Source organism: Simochromis diagramma, unplaced genomic scaffold (assembly GCF_900408965.1).
Source record: "Simochromis diagramma unplaced genomic scaffold, fSimDia1.1 OVJJ01000816.1, whole genome shotgun sequence".
Taxonomy (NCBI): domain Eukaryota; kingdom Metazoa; phylum Chordata; class Actinopteri; order Cichliformes; family Cichlidae; genus Simochromis; species Simochromis diagramma.
The window spans coordinates 17,823,178-17,843,142 of NW_024386908.1; the positions used below are offsets into that span (position 1 = coordinate 17,823,178).

Genomic DNA, 19,965 nt, shown 5'->3' on the forward strand with positions numbered 1-19,965 from the left:
CTAGACAGATATAAGGAAGAAAAATAGATGAGACAGAAAAAGGAACAGAATGGAAACACAAAGGGGAACTAATTACACACAATCCTAAAGTCAACAGTAACTGAAGCTAAGAACTGAAATCTGGAAAATAAACCATAAACAATGGATAAAATAGGAAATTGCCAACAACTGTGTGAAAAGAAAACTACATACTAACAATAACAGAAACCTTATCCAAAGAAACAAACACAAATCGAGTTTTAAAGGAACTGTTATAGTTTACCAATGCTTGCATAGACTGATGCCAACTGAGTTCTGAAGCCTCAAAAAGCTACAACTTGAGGCAAAAATTAGTGTCATTATCAGATAGAGTACTGGATAGAGTCTGAATCGTTCAAAAACTGCAGGATATTTAGCAGTAAAATCCTGTGGCATATAATCAGAATTTCAGTAAAAGGTCCACTGGCTTTCACCCATACCATCCTGAGCACACCCAGTCCCATCTATGGGCAAAGTCTCCTATCTGTGGTGTTATGACATGCTCCGCATGGTCTATAGCTCCTGTTTACACCATCCAGGACTGTAACATAGACAGTAGCAGCTGTAAGAGGTCTGCTTTTTGTTGTGGTGTTCTTAAACTTCAAGAGCTGTTTTCTGGTCTGAAGGGTCTGAGAGTGAGTAAGAATTAAAGTTTTAAAAAAGAGAGGAATAAACCACCTTCTGTGTCTCTCCCTACAGATGCCTCTCAGGTCCCTGAGAACTGGCCCCAGGACGGTGAGATAAAGATCCAGGGCCTGTGTGTGCGCTACGACCCAATGCTCAAACCGGTGCTCAAACACGTAAACGCATACATCAAACCAGGCCAGAAGGTAAATACTGATTCTGTGAGAAGAATGGAATCATTCAATCATTCAGGAGTTCTCATCTGGTAGGGTGGTGGAACTAGATTTCCTAAAGTTAATAAAGTCAGTTAATGCTGGATGTGTGGAGGCAAAGCTCCCATTAAGTCTACCATCAATACAATTTTATTTTCATCAATTTTTAAGTGCCTGTCCCTTAATATAAGACAGCCCACAGGGACTTTACAGAGTTCTTCTTCACTCAGAGGTCTGACACTGGCATACATGTCCATGTTATGCAGCATACCTTTTCTTAAGTTATGTCTGCAGGAGCAGTGAGTCACAGAGGTTTGCAAGGAACCGTGGGCCTCACTTAACACTGCAATGAAAAAGCAGTGTCATACAGACAGGAGAACATTTTCCCAAGAGGCCCAATGGGAAGTTCAGGGGGTAGAGAATATTTACTCACAGTAATGATTGGAAGGACCGGAGCAGTTTAAAACCCCTGAATGATTCTTGGATGGAAAGCAACTCCTTTTCATTTTCCTCAAAGTCTGTTGTTAGACTCTGAGCACCTCCTCCAAAACTCCAAAAGTGGAGAGAGTCCGTGTTACACCTATTTGAGTTGGGATTTTTTTTTTTAGAGTCAGAAAAAGACAAAATGGGGCAATCGTGGCTCAGGGGGTTGCGAAGCTCATCTGTAACTGGAGGTTTGCCGGTTCGATCCCCCTGCTCTCTCTGTCCTGGTCGTTGTGTCCTTGGGCAAGACACTTCACCCTACCGCCTACTGGTGTTGGCCAGAGGGGCCAGTGGCGTGATATGGCAGCCTCGCTTCTGTCAGTCTGCCCCAGGGCAGCTGTGGCTACAACTGTAGCTTGCCTCCACCAGTGTGTGAATGTGAGAGTGAATGAATAGTGGAATTGTAAAGCGCTTTGGGTGCCTAGAAAAGCGCTATATAAATGCAATCTATTATTATTATTATTATTATTATTATTATTATTATTATTATTATTATTATTATTATTATTATTAATAAAACATTAGTAAGCTTGGTTAGTGAACTGCATCTAGTTCATGTTGCAAACTAAGTAACAGACTAATAAAAGACTAAAATTTTTAAACAGACTCAGCAAGCACAGTAAGCAATGTTATCTGCTTAATAATCAAATTTAAAATCTAAAAAACATCATCTACTTAGAGAAGGTGAAGATGATACTCCTGAAAGATAAATTACCACAGACTTTCCTGTGCAAAGTAAAATTCTCCTGTTACTGTTTCTCAGGAATAACAGGCAAACATGCGTTGCTGTACGTTGTACCCTGAGAGTTTATGTATGGAACTGGCTAACTAGTGCTTAGCACTCTTCCCTCTGAACTACGGCTACATGTGCCTATGAAATAAAAATCGAACTAGCCCCAAACACAGAGGTTTTAAAAACCAGAGTGCAAAAATCCGTGGGTAATATATTGCAGTTGCTACATCCATCTTCTATACACAGTCTACGCTTGGCATGTATTTTATTCAGAGTAGACGTGCTTACGTATCCAAATGGTTGTGTTACATAAAAACGCACCTCCAGTACAGTAGGATACCTATAAAGACATAATTAAATGTGCTTTGGAGTGCTTAGTAATTCAGACCTGTGTAGCCTGGCTGACCCTTTCCTAAGGTGAACTTTGTTTTAAAGTGTGGAGTGTGATGTTGCTGGAGCTTTCTTTGAACTCACAGCCACATGCCTCTAATAAACTGTAAAATGACACTTGGTCACCAAGCTCCATCCACGCACAGCATGTAGCTGCTACCCTGTTATCACACAGGTGTCTGATGTCTCACAGCAGCATCAAGCGTAGTGAAGCTTATTGGTTTTTCTCTCCTCAGGTGGGGATCTGTGGCCGCACAGGCAGCGGGAAGTCTTCTCTGTCGTTGGCTTTTTTCAACATGGTGGATATTTTTGAAGGTGAGTCTCCTGTCATGCTGTTAGCTCTCCTCACAAGGAGAGAGCACGTTGTTTTTTTCCACTTCTTTCATCTTCAAGCTTTGCTTCCTGTCCCTGAAGCCTCCCTGTTTTTCTCTGGTTCGGTATGTTTATGTCTCATTAAGATAATCTCTGTTCTGTTTGGAAACTTTGCGGAAAGATTTCCCTCGGGGTTGTTTCTGTGAGTAGCTCTTGACCCAAGGTTCTACTTGACCCAAAAGGCAAAAACAATCACGCTGTTATGGTCCCCGTTTTTGGTTTCCAGTTTCCTCTGAGTCACTTACAAAATAAAAAACTTGCCCTTCAAAAGATGTTCCTGACAGGAGGGTTTACAGATTTTCAAGAGTAAAATTAAACTATTATGTGAGATTTAATTACTTTTTTGTGAGGTTTTGAGTGGATTCATGATTTCACATCCCCTTCTCCCCTTCTTTCTTTATTCCTTTTTCTTCTTTGGTTGATGGAAAGCTGTTGTGAGACTGTTTATAAAAGATGGATTTAGTCTCAGAAAAGAAGCCGTTGCCTCTGAATCTTGCAGTCTTCCTAATGGCCAGCAGGGGCAGCTTCGGTGATTGCATAAAAGAGATTTTGCTCTCAGCTGCTCAGTTTTTTATGTTTATTTTGTAAACTGTGGTCCCACTTAGAATAAATAATGCAACACTTTCTTTAGGATGCAGAAGTGTGGAGTATCTTTTATTTCTCGCTAGAATTGATCTACATCTTGTTGTCTTTGAAGATGAAGATCAGGTCTGTAACCACTCGTCAGACTGAGTCAGACTGATTTCAAATTGGCACTTTCATGGAGTTTCTTTGTCAGAATAAATCGACTTTTAGAAATGAGGGAAAATCTGTTGCTGTCTATGTAAACAGAAAGTCACATTCACTACTTAGATTCAGGCTCCAGTCAGAACCTCATAGATCTGAAACAGAACTTCTTCCACAGATAGTGATGTCACTGCTGCCTCTCCAGCTTTGCTGTTATATGGGGAAATATCCAGAATACAGCCAACTGGTAAGCAGATGAGTGGAGAACCCTGCTGCAAAGAGATGTATTGCTCCGTGTCTGAGATTGATTCTAACATGTTGGTAATCAGTCTTTGAAGCTACACTTTACACAATTTGTGCAAAAACTGGACAACACAAGATTGGAACAAAGTTGTCTGCTGTGACATTCAGATGATAGGATCAAAATTGGTGTAAACGGCATGAAAGTGTGGCTCTGTCTTGTCCTGTATTGATGGTTTAGGCTGCTGGTGGTGTAATGGTGTGGGGGTTTTTAGTACCAAGTGAATGACATTTAAACACCACAGCCCACCTGAGTATTGTTGCTGCTTCAGTAATGCCCCAGGTCACAAAGCTGAAATCAATTGTACTCTAATGGCCTTCACAGTGACCAGATCTCAGTCCAGTAGCCACCTCTGGGATGTGGAGAAACAGGAGATTCACATTATGGATGAGCAGCTGATAAATCTGTAGCAGCTCTGAGGAATGCAGCACCTGGTTGAATTTGTGCCACGAGAAATTAAGGCAGTTCTGAGAACACAATGGGCTCCAAGCTGATACTAACAGTGTCCTGAATATCACAGGTAGGATCGGGGACCAAGGGAAACCCTGGTGAATACCAGCACCAATACCAGATACCAAAAAGCATGCTTGACTTTGTGTGGGAGAGAGGAAGGAGACAGGATTTTGGTTATATGACCTGATGGCTCGTAACAACACTGTGGTACACAGTACTGCAGGAGTATACCAGACACATGTAGACTAGACTGTCAAACTTCATGACTGCTCCAGAAGTTTCCTGACAGTAAAGAGCTGTTCCACTGTTCCACAACTAGAACTGAAGCTGGATTGCTCCTCCTGAATCTGAGATGCTTGTTATGTGGATTCAAGCTGTCCATGATATTTATAGACCCAAATACGACTTGAACAAGCTTAATAGAGTTACTTTTATAAATCCAATATGCTATAAATGATCTGTCAGAGTGAGCAGTAATAAAAGTATTTAAGGTGACTGAGTCCCAGAGACAAAATGACGATAGATATTGCAGTGTGTTTTGTTAGAACTAAAGCACTTCTTATTGTAAATTATTCCTTTAAAAGGTGTTCAGTCATCAGCCACTACTGCAGTACTATGTACATGTTGGAGGAAATATTTATTCAGCTCTTTTTAAACACTCGTGCGAGTCCTGCTAAGTGCAAATCTGAAGGCCTTTTTGTTCTTCGCGTGCCTTGTTTTACTCTAAGAGAACCTGAAGTAGACTCTTGTATCAAAGAACTAGGATAAGGACATAACAAAAAGGCTCGACCCATTCTCCTGCACTCGTTTCCAGGCTCTAGACATGTTCCTTCAAGAGGGCAGAAATAAAGTCCTAAAGCTGTCTGTTTTAGTTATTGCATTTTGAAAGCAAGTCGTAATCGTACCACTCTGTTTTCACTCTGGCTGATGACGGCTGCTCCTAGACAGATTATTCAGACAGGGGTGAGATTACACAGTCACTTTTTCCATGCACTCACACACACAGCTGGGAAGACAGTTCATTTAACTGTAAATTTAAGACCATTGTGTCAGCAACATTTCCTTATAAAGCAGTGAAATAAAAGCAGAGCACCTTCCTGGTGATTGCTCTTCTGAGTGAGCTGTACAGAACAATCTTGATTTCATCACCCTGAAAATAAAACATTGTGTTCAGCTGAACAAAAACATTTGTTCAGGGTCGTTCATCGTGTCCACATGAAAGAGCTTTAGGAGAAAAGGGTAGATATTAAAGGTGGTTTAATTAAAGCAAACCTATACAAGTTTGTGCCGATGAGTGCAAATCCTCCGTGACACGTTTCTCTGCAATCAGGGACTCAGCTGGTTTCCATTCTGGTTATGTTCCTTTATAAAAACAAGGTTTCTGAGCACCTGTGTCATTTTGTAATTAAAATCTCCAGCTTACCACAACTACGTCACCATATGCAAAGAAATTTCCAATCTATGAGGTTCTGACCCAACTCTGGTTGTTTGTAGTTCAGTTGAATTTCTGTTTACATCGACAGCAACAGGTTTGCAATTTTTGATGATTTATCACAGATTGCTGACTTGACTTGATTTGCTTGCACTCTGATGGGGAACTGATGGCACACTGACTGATTTATTACTGTTTTATCACCGTCTTGATGCAGCAAAGTCAGTTTAAAGAAGGTAACTGACTGATGGCTGCAGACCTCAGCAGCCATTTCAAAGCAACAACGTTGCACATTCACTGTAAACATCCCAATCATTTTTCCGTGCTGCGGTTGTGCAGCAACGTTTTTCCATAGTGCATCTTTAACATAAAATATTGAGTAAGAGACATCAGCTGGTTTACTTATTTTTAATTGTGTCATTTTTGTAAGACAGAAACTACAACGTTTGAGCCGATGGGTAAACATGAGTTATTAACTATTAGTTGATTAGCAAATGCATCTATATTTCACTGTGGCATAAAACGAGGTGCCAACTCTGGCTGCCAAAAATATAAATAAAGATTAAAATAAATTGTACTTGATTAAGTGAACTGATGCTTAACAGTTAGTTTATACTGGCTGATGTCATCCTCCTGGTGAGAGGCCCATGGGAAAAGTGACATCACACCTGCTGGCGTGATGTCACCAAGCTTTGGTGATTTGTCTTATAATGCAGCTGTGAGATTTCCAGATTAAACAGAAGGAAAAGCAGCTTGAACTCTATTCCTGCAGCTGATGCAGAATGGGTGTTTTTTGGTAGTATTCAGGAGAAGGTCGCAGTGAGAACAGGACGCCTCAAGTGCCACTATAATGAACTTCATGAGCTGTAGATATAGAAAGAAAGTTCAGAAGAAAGCTGTACTGGATAATTTAACTGTTATTTTTCTGTTATGAGAGGAGTGTCGGTGGCTGTAAAACTACCTGGAATGTGAACACAGTGTTTTGCTTATTTGCAGGAAAGATCATCATAGATGGGATTGACATCTGTAAGCTTCCTCTGCAGACTCTCAGGTCTCGACTCTCGATCATCCTCCAGGACCCTGTCTTATTTAGTGGATCAATAAGGTAAACACTCGTGATTAACATGCCTACAGAGAACTTGACTATATCCTTTTTTAAAAAGTCTTTTTGAAGACTTATTATGTAAAGCCTTAGGATCTGGTTCCTCGCCATGTTTTCCTTCCCAGATTTTGCTGTTTATAATTTTATTCTTGTGTTACCAATCAGAACTATAATTTGTGCTCTCTGTGGTCCGTACTTCCAAATCGGTTACCTAAAAGGTAAAGAGAGGTAACAGCAAAGGTTAACATCAACAAAATCTGAATAAGATTTGTTTACAGAGCTTTAATTCAAATCTCCAAGATTAAAACCAGTAGTTATCTGCTAAAGGTGAACAGAAGCTTTGACTGTTGTTTGGTTCTCTAAAAAGTTTCTTATATACACAAAAAACTGATGTTGCGATGCACGTCAGAAATGGTTTATCACAAGGACTAATCACCCAAACAGAAACTCGACAAACCAAATGCAGAAACCAAACCAACACTCCACAAATGCACGGCACAGTTTAGGAGAGCCAACCCCACTGGGACAAGACTCAGCTGTGCACCTGCATGTAAAAGATAAATTGTCACTCTTTCGAGGCTGCCAGCACTCACATATTGGACAGACTAGACAGATGGTGTCAGAGACAAGTAAAGGAGGCCATCTATGTCCACTGCGAACATCTGTTGTTGAACAGCAGCAGCAACACTAGTCTTGAGATCTCTTCCCAGGTAATCCAACCCCACCTGCTCCTTGACATCAATAGCACACATGTGATGAACCACATGATTAATAGTGAGTGTATGACCTTCAGGACCACCTCCAATGTGGCATCTGGGGATAAATATCTGGGAATCTGTCAGCCGATTTAGAGCTATGCAAACCTCTTGGCAGCCACAAAAGTCGCCCCCTTGTGGCCATAAAAAAATAATCCAGATTTAAGACATTTTCATGTTGGCTTTGCTTTTTAGTCTTGGATGTTAGGGTTCACACTCAGGACTCAAGCACATGACACAGTCAAAGGGTTAAAAACTAAACAGTCTTCAGCTAATTCCAGCTGTGATAAATTCCATCTGGAATGAATCACAGATAAGGAACTTCAGGTAAGTAATCCTGTTTTTTTAGGGCAGGGATTCGAACTGTTTGTCTCTCGAAATTAGCACCTCTCCTCTTCAGTTTTCAAAGAACAAAACATGAATACTCTTAATTGGGTGGGCTTGGTGGGGGTCTGACTTGCCTTTCAGGTGTCTGGCTTCTAGCTCAGAGAGAAGATCAAACAGTGAGTATGAGCAAAGTAGTCACGATCAGCTTGGTATTTCAAACAGCCTCAGCAATTCTAACTGTACTGGGGGAGAACAGTCAGGCATCACCCAAGGCTCGAGACCCAGCTTAAATATGACGTTGATTGGTGATGAGTAGCAGGTGTGCCAGGCCAGGACTTCTAGAAGCCACACCCACCACTTCATTTCATACACTAGCAGAGAGGCAGGTACCACACCTAGACTACACGGGGACCATGATGGTCCATTGTTTGTACTCGCTGTAGTCTTTTGTGTTTTTTTTTTGTGGGTTTGTGGTTAATACTTGCTTGTTCCTATAAACCTGTTAATGTGGGGCATTTAGATGAATAATTTTGGGAAACGTAAGATATGATCAAAAAGTTTCCTCAATCAGCCCATAAAAGAAAAATACCAGATTCAAATCTTTAAATTTCTTGTCTACGTCCAAATGGCTTCCTGCAAATTTGTTCCTAGGAGTCCAGTTATGACCAGGTGAGCCGTGTGCTCTGCTGTTTACTGCAGATCGGACCGTGTGACTGCTGGCTATCGCCCTGCAGTTTAAAAAACCAGAACGCTTGACATCACAGTAAAGTCAACTGGAACATCCAGAGTTTGAGGGAGAACTTTTACTGGAAACAACCGAACCGTGGTGCACTCCATTGTGCTGTCATGAATTTGTGTTTTTTCCACACAACCTTGGCTCAGCACCTGCTCCACTCACCAGATATACCTCTGTGCACATGCCTCCACTTGCCCAGAATGAAATTAAGTCAGGCTGTTTTGACACACTAGATTTGATCCAGCATGCACGGCAGATGCACAAGAGCAAGTGCATATCGCGTCTGTTATGTTTGTCCAACTCTTAGAAACTGTGATGATGAAAATTGATACCAGAAACAGTGGAAGGAGTTTGTCTGGCTTGAAATTACAGTTGAAAAACTAAAATAAAAACTACACAGACGGTTTAGGGGGTGTCCTGTTCTCGTCTGATGCAGAAACACTGATGTTTGCCACAAACGTTAGTGGACCAAAATCTAAACATGCCGTCAGAGCACTGGCTCTTTTAAGCCTCCATAGCTGAGTGTCACACTGCTTGATTAACCACGCTCAGATTTGGAAAACCCGGACTCGCCTCATTGTGAGCTCTTAACCAGAAAGAGAGAAAAAAAACCCTCTTTGCCAAATCGTAGTCTGAGTTCTGTCCCGAAAGATGTTTGTCACATGACGACACAAAGTCCCAGCTGTGGGGTTAGCGGTTGAGAACGCAGTGGGAACTCTGGCCGGGACCTAATCTGACTTTTGTCACAGACGTCACGTACCGAGGAGGTCGCTGGAGAGATGAAGGACTCAGCGCCGTTTTGTGCGTACACACTCGCAGCCTCTGTGTGTTTGTGTTACCAGATGATACAGTGACTCTGTTTGTTATAAAAGACAAAGTGCATGTGCTGTTTGTTTGGACAGATATGCTGCTCCAGATAATTGTATGTGAAAGTGGGAGACGGTGAGTGCGTGTCTGTGTTTTGGCATTTTCAGCAGCTCTTGTTTATGTGAACGTAAGCCTGAGGTGAATGGTCGGCAGTGACTGCTTCACACTGTTATCATAGATGCTCTCACACAGTTCGGCTCTCTCACACACACACACACACACACACACACACACACACACACACACACACACACACACACACACACACACACACAGAAGTAGTAATGAATGCATTATTTATAATTATTTGAAATGCCACAGTTTTAAAACAAACATGGAATTAATTGTTATATTAACCCTTTGACCTTCTTAAATGCAAACAGGACCTATTCTGTTTATCTACACGCTCCTTATTTTTGTTCTTGGACTCTACTAGATTCACATTTTCAAATAATAATCTTCTATTGGCTGTTCACAGCCTCTCAGTTCATTTTCGGTATGAAATGAGTGATTTTAGTTCCTATGTTCCTCAGTTTACCCCAGTAATTTTTTTTATTGGCTGCCCCTCTTAAGCAGAAGGTTTAACCAGCAGGTGGGCGTGGCTTCCATGTCCAAGATGACCATGTTAGGGATGTCAGCTCTCTAAAACAGCATACAGAGACAAGAGTAAAAACAGATGCCTGAAATTGAGCTTTTGGCCCACAGGGATTGCTTGTACATGTGCCGATGTCATTATTTAAATCTATGTTTATGAGCATTAAGCTCAGTATAAACATCTCACAAAACAAGGATAAACAGAACAGCTTTCTTTTTAATTATTTCTTTTTTTACCATTTTCTCCTTCTCTCCTCGTCTCTCCTTATTTAACATTAGAACTCAGTGCCTTTGACTTAACAATGATCATTTAAAACCGCTTTGTTTGCTTTCTTTTTCCTGTTTGGCCCGAACTTCCAAACTTGCAGCCCACTCTGCAAAAACCTGTTGAAGACATGCGCCTGACAATTCAACTTGTGTCAACAGTGTCAACTTGACTTATGATTTATGTGGCTGTCAATCGAATGTATAAAAATATGAAGATGTTTTTGAATTTTTTTAAACAAGCAGTATGAAGAGTAGACGAGTACTAACCTTCACTTTAGAGCCAAATTTAACTCAGTTTTCAGCTTGATTGCTGTACCAGTTAAACATGTTTTGGTGTTATAATCAACAGAAAACTGCTCATCGTGCTATTGCTGAATGGCTGACATTAGATTTACTCCAAGTAATGAGCAGCCTGAAAAAAATCCTTTTTTACTTTTCACTTTTCAGCCAGATTTAGACATAAAATGATGACTTCTTTTGTGGTCTTTTGACAACACTGATGTCATCCAAGGACGTCTTTTGCTTGTTTGGCATATTTAACTAAGTGGGTCTTAAGATAAATTTCCAATTTCCATCTATCTAGAAAAGGTCAGTAATATTTTTGCTTCGTCCTGTTTAGATAATTGGAATTTTTTGTGCTCAGAGTGCAGCCAAGAAATGATCCATCAGCTGTAGCGTCCACCAAATGCACATTTTGTTCATCACATTTTAAAATGCACACACATGTGATCCGTCTACTGCAAGACTAAAAGATCATTTGAGAGTTATATGGAACATTATGGCAGCTTGTGCATCCGTATATTCATGCAAGATATTAAAATGCGGAAGGTGAAGCTGAATGTACATAACAAATTGTGTTTCTGAAGGTCTTCCAAAGCTTTTCTTTAGCCATTGGCTGCTTTTTTACTCATTTTGAATCCAGTCCTTGTACCTAATCATTTTCAGAGAAACATTTTGGGGTTTTTTGGACTGAACAATTAGTCATTGAAACATAAAAGACACCTAACTGAAGGGATGAACCAGTGTTGTGTCCACACATACCAGACAACTTAGCAAAGAACCAATTTAAATTTATGTTTAGGCACTTTGTTACTAGCAGCCTGTCACTAAAACACATCGCGTGCGCCATTTCTTTAGTTGAATCTATAAAATATTTTTATAGATATTTTTCTCATCTTGGCATGGTGTGCTATGTGTCTTTCAAACATTTGGGGACAGAAGAAGAACTAGAAGGTCAAGCAGCAGATGAGCAGTTTCTGAAAGGATTATCTGTAAGAAACACGACTACAGGTCAGTGGTGTTGGGAGCATCTGATTGGCAAAAGCTTTATTTTTTCAGTGTGACAGCGATCCCAAACACACTCTTAATGCAGTAAAATAATACCTGGATAGAAAAACACACAGTGGAAGACTATCAGTCATGGATCGGCCTTCCCAGATCCCCAAGCAGTGTGGGATCATCCTGACAGAGAACAGAACAGAAGGCAGAAACATCCAAAGAAGAGCTCTGAATGTCCTTCTTGTTTTTCAGTTTCAGTCATTAGGATGAGGTTGGATGTAATTTGGGCAAAAGACTGACTGGACCGAGGCTGAATTCTTTAGATCAGTTTCTGCCAGTTGTCCTCACTATGAAATAAGATTAAATATAATTCATTTAAACAAAACAGGGATTAAGCAAAGCTTAGCCCAGCAAGCAAGCCATTCATGTTCCCGAATGTTTCTTCTTCTTTTTCTTCTTTTCATGACATTAGACTCTCTATAGAAATGGCAGCAAAAGTGTATAACGTGGAAGTGTTGTGCTGATCAGTCATTCGATGTGTTTTTGGCATTTTTATTCATTTAAAGGACTCACTTTCCTTCCTGGCTGCCCAAGACTAAAAAGACAGTAAAAGTTGCTGAAACAGTTCACATTCGTGATTTGTGATGTCTTTGTTGGTCTTGGGTCCATCACTGTCTTTATCAGCCTCTGCAGGTGGTGTATTAAATCTATGGTCAGTCCATGAGAGGTAGAAATATGCTTTTTTTGTGTTAATGATGTTTACTTGTTGCAGGTTTAATCTTGATCCAGAGAAGATGTGCACTGACGATCGACTGTGGGAGGCCCTAGAGATCGCTCAGCTTAAGAACATGGTGAAAGCTTTGCCTGGAGGACTAGGTGCGCAAACTTAACTCGAGAAAGAATGCAGCTTATTGCACCAAAAGTCGGTTTTGAAGTAGAATACTTGATCGATGTGTTTGTGTTTAGACGCTGTCGTGACAGAAGGAGGAGAGAACTTCAGCGTTGGGCAGCGGCAGCTCTTCTGTTTGGCTAGAGCTTTCGTCAGAAAGAGCAGCATCTTCATCATGGATGAAGCCACAGCATCTATAGACATGGCTACGGTGTGTGCTTATTCATGGCATCTCGTGCAATCATGTACAGAAGCTTTTTCCTTAATAGAGATATATTTGTGGGATAGTAATTAAATGTTATCGTCAGCCAGTTTCATTTTACTTATGTAACCCCAGTTGTCCCAAAAATACTAGAGAAAGAAGCAAAAAATGAACAAAGCAAACAAAGAAAATGAGGTTATTTCTAAGGCATCAGTAAAGAGAGACATGACATCATCAACAGCTTGAAATACATGTAACTGGACTGGAGGTGGGTTGCAAAGCAGTTTGCATCGCGACAGCCCCATTTTAGCCTCGCTCTACTTTGGATCACGTTTACAGCAGCTCACCACTTCCTCACCTGACGATATGGTTTCTATTCTCTGTTTCGTCTTTCTGTCTTGCAGGAGAACATCTTACAGAAAGTCGTGATGACGGCGTTTGCAGACAGAACAGTCGTAACAATCGCAGTAAGTCCTTCAGTCTTTTATCCTGTTGTTGTTACTAATGAGGCAAAAAAAAAACTGCTGAGGTCAGCTGAGGTTTGTACAGATAGATGCAGATATGTGGCTCTCTTTGCACTGAGCTCTATGTTCATCTATCATTAAATTATTTACCCCACAGATGTTTCCTTTATCTGTGCCTTTTATTAATGGCCTTTCCCACACATCAACAGTTTGTAACACATAGTTCCTTATGGATTTAGTGACTTAAATTCAGTCCTCTTGTCCGGTTCTTTTATTTATATGCTTCCCTTTTTTCTGACTTTTGTCTCTTTGTGTTGCTGTCTTGTCCTGCTCTGTTTTTCTTTCCTTTCTTTTTCAATCTGCTGTCTCCTTCTACTTTTTCCCAAATCCCCCCCCCAACCTCCTTCCTTTTCTTTTTTGTTTTCTCACTTTTTCTTTTTTACTACATCTACTACATTTTCTGTTGTCCTCCTTCATCTCCCTTTGTCCTGCCACCAGCATCGTGTGTCCTCTATCTTGGATGCCGAGCAGGTGTTGGTCTTCTCCTCAGGGATCTTGGTGGAAAGTGACTCTGGTCCCAACCTGCTAGCACAGGAGGAGAGCCTCTTCAGTGTGCTAGTGAGGACTCACAAGTAGACCCGGATCAACACAGACCACTTTGGCTCAGCCGACTCTCGGTCTCTCCTGTTTTCTTCCATTTTCCTGCCTGTTTCTGTTTCTTTTCCTGGCTGAGCCACAGCTGACGTCTGACTCTGGGTCTGCTGAAGCTTTATTGCCACTGACAGCCTGGTTGGTACAAGAAAATACTGCATGCTCTTTTAAAGATATTCCTTGTGGATGCAGTGCAAATTTGACGACAGTCTTCAGTGTTGTGACATTGTTTGTCCTCCAAACTAAAAATTGAGAAGGGATTCAGTTAGAATTAAACCTGAATTTGTATTTTTAGTAGCTGACTGGTTCAGATGCTTTACATTCATCTCATTCAGCAGGTTACTGGAAAATTGGACTGTATCAATAAAATGGGTCTTTGGACATCTCTTCCAAAAAGAATAACATCATCTCCAAAACTGTGAAGAGTCCGCATATTTTAATTTTATAGCAGCTGACCAGTCTATAAAATTCTTACCAAATCCTTCCTTTGATCCAACAAAACTAGTTTAAAACATATTATAATTTTATTAAAACAAAACATTACACTTCACTTATTATGTTTGTGTTTTGTGTCGTCCCTGTGTGTCTCCAGCACCGTGTCCACACCATCCTAACAGCTGATCTGGTCATTGTGATGAAGCGAGGCAACATCATGGAGTACGACAAACCTGAGACGCTTTTGGAGCAGGAGGATGGGATGTTTGCTTCGTTTGTCAAAGCTGACATGTAGGGACACGCGGGACCCAACGGCTGACAACCTGCTCAGTTTCTTGGGTTTTTTTGTTTTTGTATTTTTTTTTACCTGAATTACTTTCTTGTTGAGGTGAACAGCCCTCTGAGAGACTACCCCACTGCAGGGAATCCAGTAACATACTGTTTCTACGAGAAGAAGCTTCCCTGTGCACTCACCAAATGGAGACAGGGTCAGCTGTCAGTCAGTGGGTTTAAGAAGTTGTACTAAAGAAGTCAGGAAGTAAAAGAAGGTGCTTTGGGTAGGCTTGCTAATCAATGAGTCCATCGGTTGGTTCATCCCGTTTTTATTTTGTTTGAATTTAACAAAACCCAATTACACAAACCACAACATTACTAGTATTTGGACTGGAAAGTGAAATAATAAAGATATATCTTATATGTGATGGATGGCTAATGTAAACTACAAATGAATATATTTTCTCACTTGTCTCATAGAAAATCTAAAGTTATTTTTCCGACTTTCAAAATTTTCTCAAGATCTAAACAAGAAAATAAGCAATAAATATAATGCTTGCAAAGCTCACAGTATCAAAATGGGCAGCCAGGCATATCTTTCCTGTGCTCTAAGAATAAGAATAGTGAGAACAGTTAATAGTTAATAAAGAACTGATAAAAAGCAAAGTTATTTCATTTCTTATTGCCAGTAAATCCCACGAATGACCAAACCTACTATAAAATATGTAATATGTACACTAAATAATGCAACCACAAATACAAAAAAGTAAGTCTTAAAAACTGCAGTTGTGGCCACTTGATGCTGGCTTCGAAAAATCTCCACAGATCCTGTGTCAAAATGTCTAAATTTACAAAAGAAATGAACATGTTGATGAAAAACGTGTATCTCAGATCGGTTGCCTGCAGTTGCTAGGTGAAATCGGCCAGAAAGAGCTGTACGGAGCTGCACTGAAAACCTCTGTGGTTGCTTTGGTCTGTATCAGATTGCTGCGGTTGCAGGTTGTGCAGCAGTGAAACTGTGAGGAATGTGATGAAGACGGTAAATGACGACTGTTCACCTTCAAAGTAAAAGTTGTTCCTTTTGAAACGTGTTGGTTTTGGCACTAAGACACAACTTGCCAAGACAAGTCAACATTTCCAATGCAAATCTTCAATTCTATTGACAAAACAAATGAATCAGGGGCAACTTGGAGTTCAGCATCTCGCTCACTTTTGACATGCAGACTAAATGAGCCAAGAATCAAACTACCAACCTTTTGATTGGTGGACAACCTGCTCCTCCTCCTGAGCTAAAGTTGGCCATATGATAGGTGTCTAGGACTATACGACCCATTTAAATTGCATATATGTTTAAAGTTAGGCAATACTAGAACTAGAACTAGACATCTCACCCATGTTTATGGCTTTGGCACCTTTTGGATTTGAATTTTTCTATGTTTGATTAAACTTGTGGATGCACTTTTCTAACCAAGCTAATAAGCACTAGCTGATAGCTTTTGGCTCCATAAAATGTCAAGATAATGCTAAAGCCATGACATCATTATTGTTATAACTACCATATTTATATGAAATCTCTCTGAGAGCACCCAATATGGATTACCTGCCTTAACAAATGCACTGTTACCTCTTTTTAACACATTTTTTTTTAATGGATTTGAAAGGTTTTTAGGTTAGAGTATTAAGACAGAGGCTTATGTTTGTTGGTCTTTTCATGGGATTTGTAGACAGTAGGAAATACATTCAGTTTATTAAATAGGAGATTTGAGATTTTATTTCAGGTGTTGAGGCTGTGAAAAGTGTAAAATGTAAAGATTTAATAGTTGGAGAGTGAACAGAAGTGTTGTTTCATATTAATAGATATATTAATTTTTACAGTCTTTAATTATCTTGTGTAAAATATTTGTTACTTTTTAGATCATGCACCACCTCTGTTTATACTGACTAGCACCTGTATTATGCAATAATAATGATGGAAGAATTTTTAAATGTATTTAAAATCCTTTTTAAAAATGACTGTTGGCTCTTTGGCCATTATTTTTCTGAATAACACAGTGGAAGGATTTTAAATCGACCCTTTTGTATTCTACTCTACTTTTTGACCTTAAGTTCTGCCATAGAGGTAACACTGATAGAAATGACAAAGCCGATGGAATCATATGGTTTTGTTAACCAGTTTAAGAATGCATTTATAATGATAAATAACACAGCTGATTGTTGTGGCCGTTCTTTGACTGAACATGTGTTGACATTTTTCACGAGATGCCAAAAATGAGACGTCACAAAATACCAACAGGAGTTTCCCAAGTGAAGGCTGGATACTCTATTTCTGGCCTACTTCTCCTTCCTCCCTGTTCTATCAGTTGTACGTCTATGCCTCCATTAGTACAAACACTGTAAGGTGTCACGGCTCGGCCTGCAGCCAGTGAACCTGCTGTCTGTCTGCGGTCATGCTTTGCTGAACTTTTTATCCTCGGGGACAATAGATACCCAGCATGCCTCCCGTTAACTCCAGAGATGCTTCATGGATGTTTGAGAGGGCAGTGATGTCTTTTCTTTTTTTTACTGAGGAAGAGCAGTAACTTGCAGTAACTTAATAATCAGTTCTAGGGGCTGAAATTTAGAGCTACATCAATCTCTATTTTGCACATCAATAATGCAACATTGGTAATAAATCGGATGAAACCAAATTAGAGCCCATAGGAGAGAGTGAATTTTAGAGAGGGAAATTTAGCATTCACAAGGTGAACATAAAGAGGAGTCCATATAGTTAAAAAAAAAAGAGCTTTTGCATATGGGAACTGCTCCATCTCTTTGATGGGCTGATATCAACATGTTTTTATATATTTTTATTTTTAAATAATGAAACTTTAACACACTCACTGTTTTTATCAGACTGATTGGATTCTCCTTGGAAGTCCTAGCTAACACTTTTCATTTTCTGTGCAATGCATTGTGTAGTAGATTTAGATTTAATGTTTTCATGTAGCTTTGTTTAAAGTGTCCATTAAACTAGGAGAGTTCATTTTCTGCTGGAAATCCTGTTAGAGGCAGACACTTTGTCTCTGCATGGAGAGTTATGAAGGCATTTTACATGCATCTTCATAACCATAAGCCACCTTTAAAAATTAAAAATGAACATTTGATATATCATTTCTTTCATCTTTACAAAAAAGTTGTAATGTTGGCTAACTGAAATCCTAAAAAAGCTTATTGATGGTTTCTCGCTCGGCATGTATAATTCAATTTGTGTGGATCAGGTCTCCTGAAATTTAAACTGTAGGATGATGTTGTGAGCTGTTGTACATGTGTAAATGTTATTTTAGTCCATTGCTAGGTGGTTGCTAGGCAATGTAATGGCATCACAATATCTGACATAGATAAGAACCTTTGGGGGCCGGAGATGTACCTGTGAGCCAAGTTTGTCTGCCCGACTTCTGACGCTCTCGGAGGGGTTTGTGGACAAAGAATCAAACACACAGCAGAGATGCCAGAGTCCTTTCTTTTGCATTGAAAGAAAAATATTTGGGAGACTCAGTATCTCATAATTATGACTGTTATCTCCCAGATAAAAGAAAACTTCTCATCATCACAAGATAATGTACAATAATAGAAAAATGCCACAGAAACGTGCCTGACAGTGTTCACACTGTGCAGTGGGACAGGAAATGGAACCGCTTCATAATGTGCTTGGGAACTGTTGTGTTTTTAATCATTTTGAGATTTAATAAGCCATTTAGTGATGGTTCTTGCTTCTGTTGGTTTCAAATAATAGAAATAGTCAAGATTCCTTGTCACTGTCACTACAATGCAAGTTTTCATATATAAACAGCAGAAGTCGTCCCTTTCTGTAGTTAAAAACACACGCAACATGCATATCAATGAATTAATAGGCTATTTAATTAATAGGCAGGCTTTTTGAATATATAAAATGTCTTAAATATAAATGTTACCCAAAGGAAACCAGCTCATTGCCATCACAGTGAATCCATTTGCGCTGCCACTCCTGTGCTCTCAAACATAAAAATGGCTGACCAACACTTACGGGTCTCAAATTAAGTGATAATAAATCATACTCGTGAGCCAAGGTCTCAGCTTTTGGGTGATATTTTCAGTGCACAACAGTGCAACAATATGTAGTTACAGCTCAGCATTCAGTGCATTTCTTTGGGATATCTTTTCTAACCTCTCTGGGAGCGGTGCTATTGTCCCTTTATATTATTGTATATTCATTAGACTTAATTTGCTTTTGGACTAAAATTTGAAACTTTGTACTGTACAGTGTTGAATGCCAAACATGATTTTTCAGCCTTTTCTTGTTTAAATATCTTACATGTTTCATCTCAAGAAGTTGTCACTTAAGCTTTTGAACTTTGTGGTTTCTCTCATTTTACAACTTGTTTTAATATATATAACACAACGAGATGACACGTGAGGTTTACCGTCACACTTGGTGATCACAAGCTTCGCCTGCACTTTTCTTTCCCCTGACAGCTTTACCTGTAACACTGAATGTCTTTGTTGTTTTATAGCTTTATATTCTGTCCCTGCAGTTCCTCCAAGTCCTCGTCCGTCTCCTCTGTTAGCGATCGAGTGCTCTTCCTCTTCTTTGATCCTCGTTCAGCAGCACTTTTTATGCTCTTGGCCACCGTCACACTCATAAATCCTTTGTTTTCCTTGCTGTGCTTCCATGCTGCTCCTGTTCTGAACCTGCACACGGCTGCCCTTGTAAACTCATCCTCTCACACCCCAAACCACTTTTTGTCTTCGAAGCTGACATTTTACACCAAGAGCAAAAAAGCAGTGGTGCCATTTTTCCACGTTACACTTTGCACAGGTTTTTTCACTCAAAGAATGTCTCTTTTCGAACAGGTTTCACGTGTGTTTTAGTTTCTGGGAACAAACAAGTACATAAAAACAGCGAACGGGTGGAAATGTAAGGGAACTGCATGTAACTCATTGTCGGAGCTATGCAGAGAGCTTTACTTGCTTTCATGAAGTTGACTGTTAACAGAGAGCATCGTAAATGCTGACATCTTTCTCACAGATCAGTTTGGAGATGGTCATTTTTTTCTGTATGTACATTCTGTATGTAGTAGCCTGTATAGCCAAGGGTTTAAACATATATATTATTAAACTGCTATTATTATGTGTGCCTGATTTCTTTTTTTTTACACTTGTAATAACAATAAAATGCTTTTGAGTGACGTGAGGCTGTTTGTTTTTGTTGGGCTGCTTTCACGGCTGTAAACTCTTGACCTTTCCTACCTCAGGACACAGGCCAGGAGTCACGGTACCCTCAATACTAGATGTGATAAATTGCTAAATGGCGCCCCCTGATGACTGTTTCTAAAATAAATCCAAATACATGTACTAGGAAATTG

The 19,965-nt window shown here is 39.8% G+C and overlaps 1 protein-coding gene and 1 long non-coding RNA gene across 14 annotated transcripts in view; one reads left to right on the forward strand and one right to left on the reverse strand.

Moving 5' to 3' along the window:
• Positions 1-19,788, forward strand: part of abcc9 (ATP-binding cassette, sub-family C (CFTR/MRP), member 9) — an 82,793-nt gene extending 63,005 nt beyond the window's left edge. For 10 of the 13 annotated variants that reach the window (XM_040035804.1, XM_040035802.1, XM_040035803.1 and 7 more), the window contains 7 exons: positions 718-848; positions 2,697-2,775; positions 6,741-6,849; positions 12,443-12,546; positions 12,637-12,770; positions 13,166-13,228; positions 14,469-19,788. In XM_040035804.1, the coding sequence (XP_039891738.1) occupies positions 718-848; positions 2,697-2,775; positions 6,741-6,849; positions 12,443-12,546; positions 12,637-12,770; positions 13,166-13,228; positions 14,469-14,606 (758 nt within the window). In that variant the 3' untranslated portion in view covers positions 14,607-19,788. Of the gene's footprint in view, positions 1-717; positions 849-2,696; positions 2,776-6,740; positions 6,850-12,442; positions 12,547-12,636; positions 12,771-13,165; positions 13,229-13,723; positions 14,015-14,468 lie in introns of all 13 variants that reach the window. The other 3 variants (XR_005696390.1, XR_005696392.1, XR_005696391.1) reach the window with 1 other exon arrangement.
• Positions 6,139-6,822, reverse strand: LOC120735958. The gene is made up of 2 exons (XR_005696393.1): positions 6,706-6,822; positions 6,139-6,608 (listed from the first exon to the last, which is right to left on the reverse strand). It is a non-coding gene; the product is annotated as an uncharacterized LOC120735958 (long non-coding RNA).
• Positions 19,789-19,965: the final 177 nt, after the last annotated feature.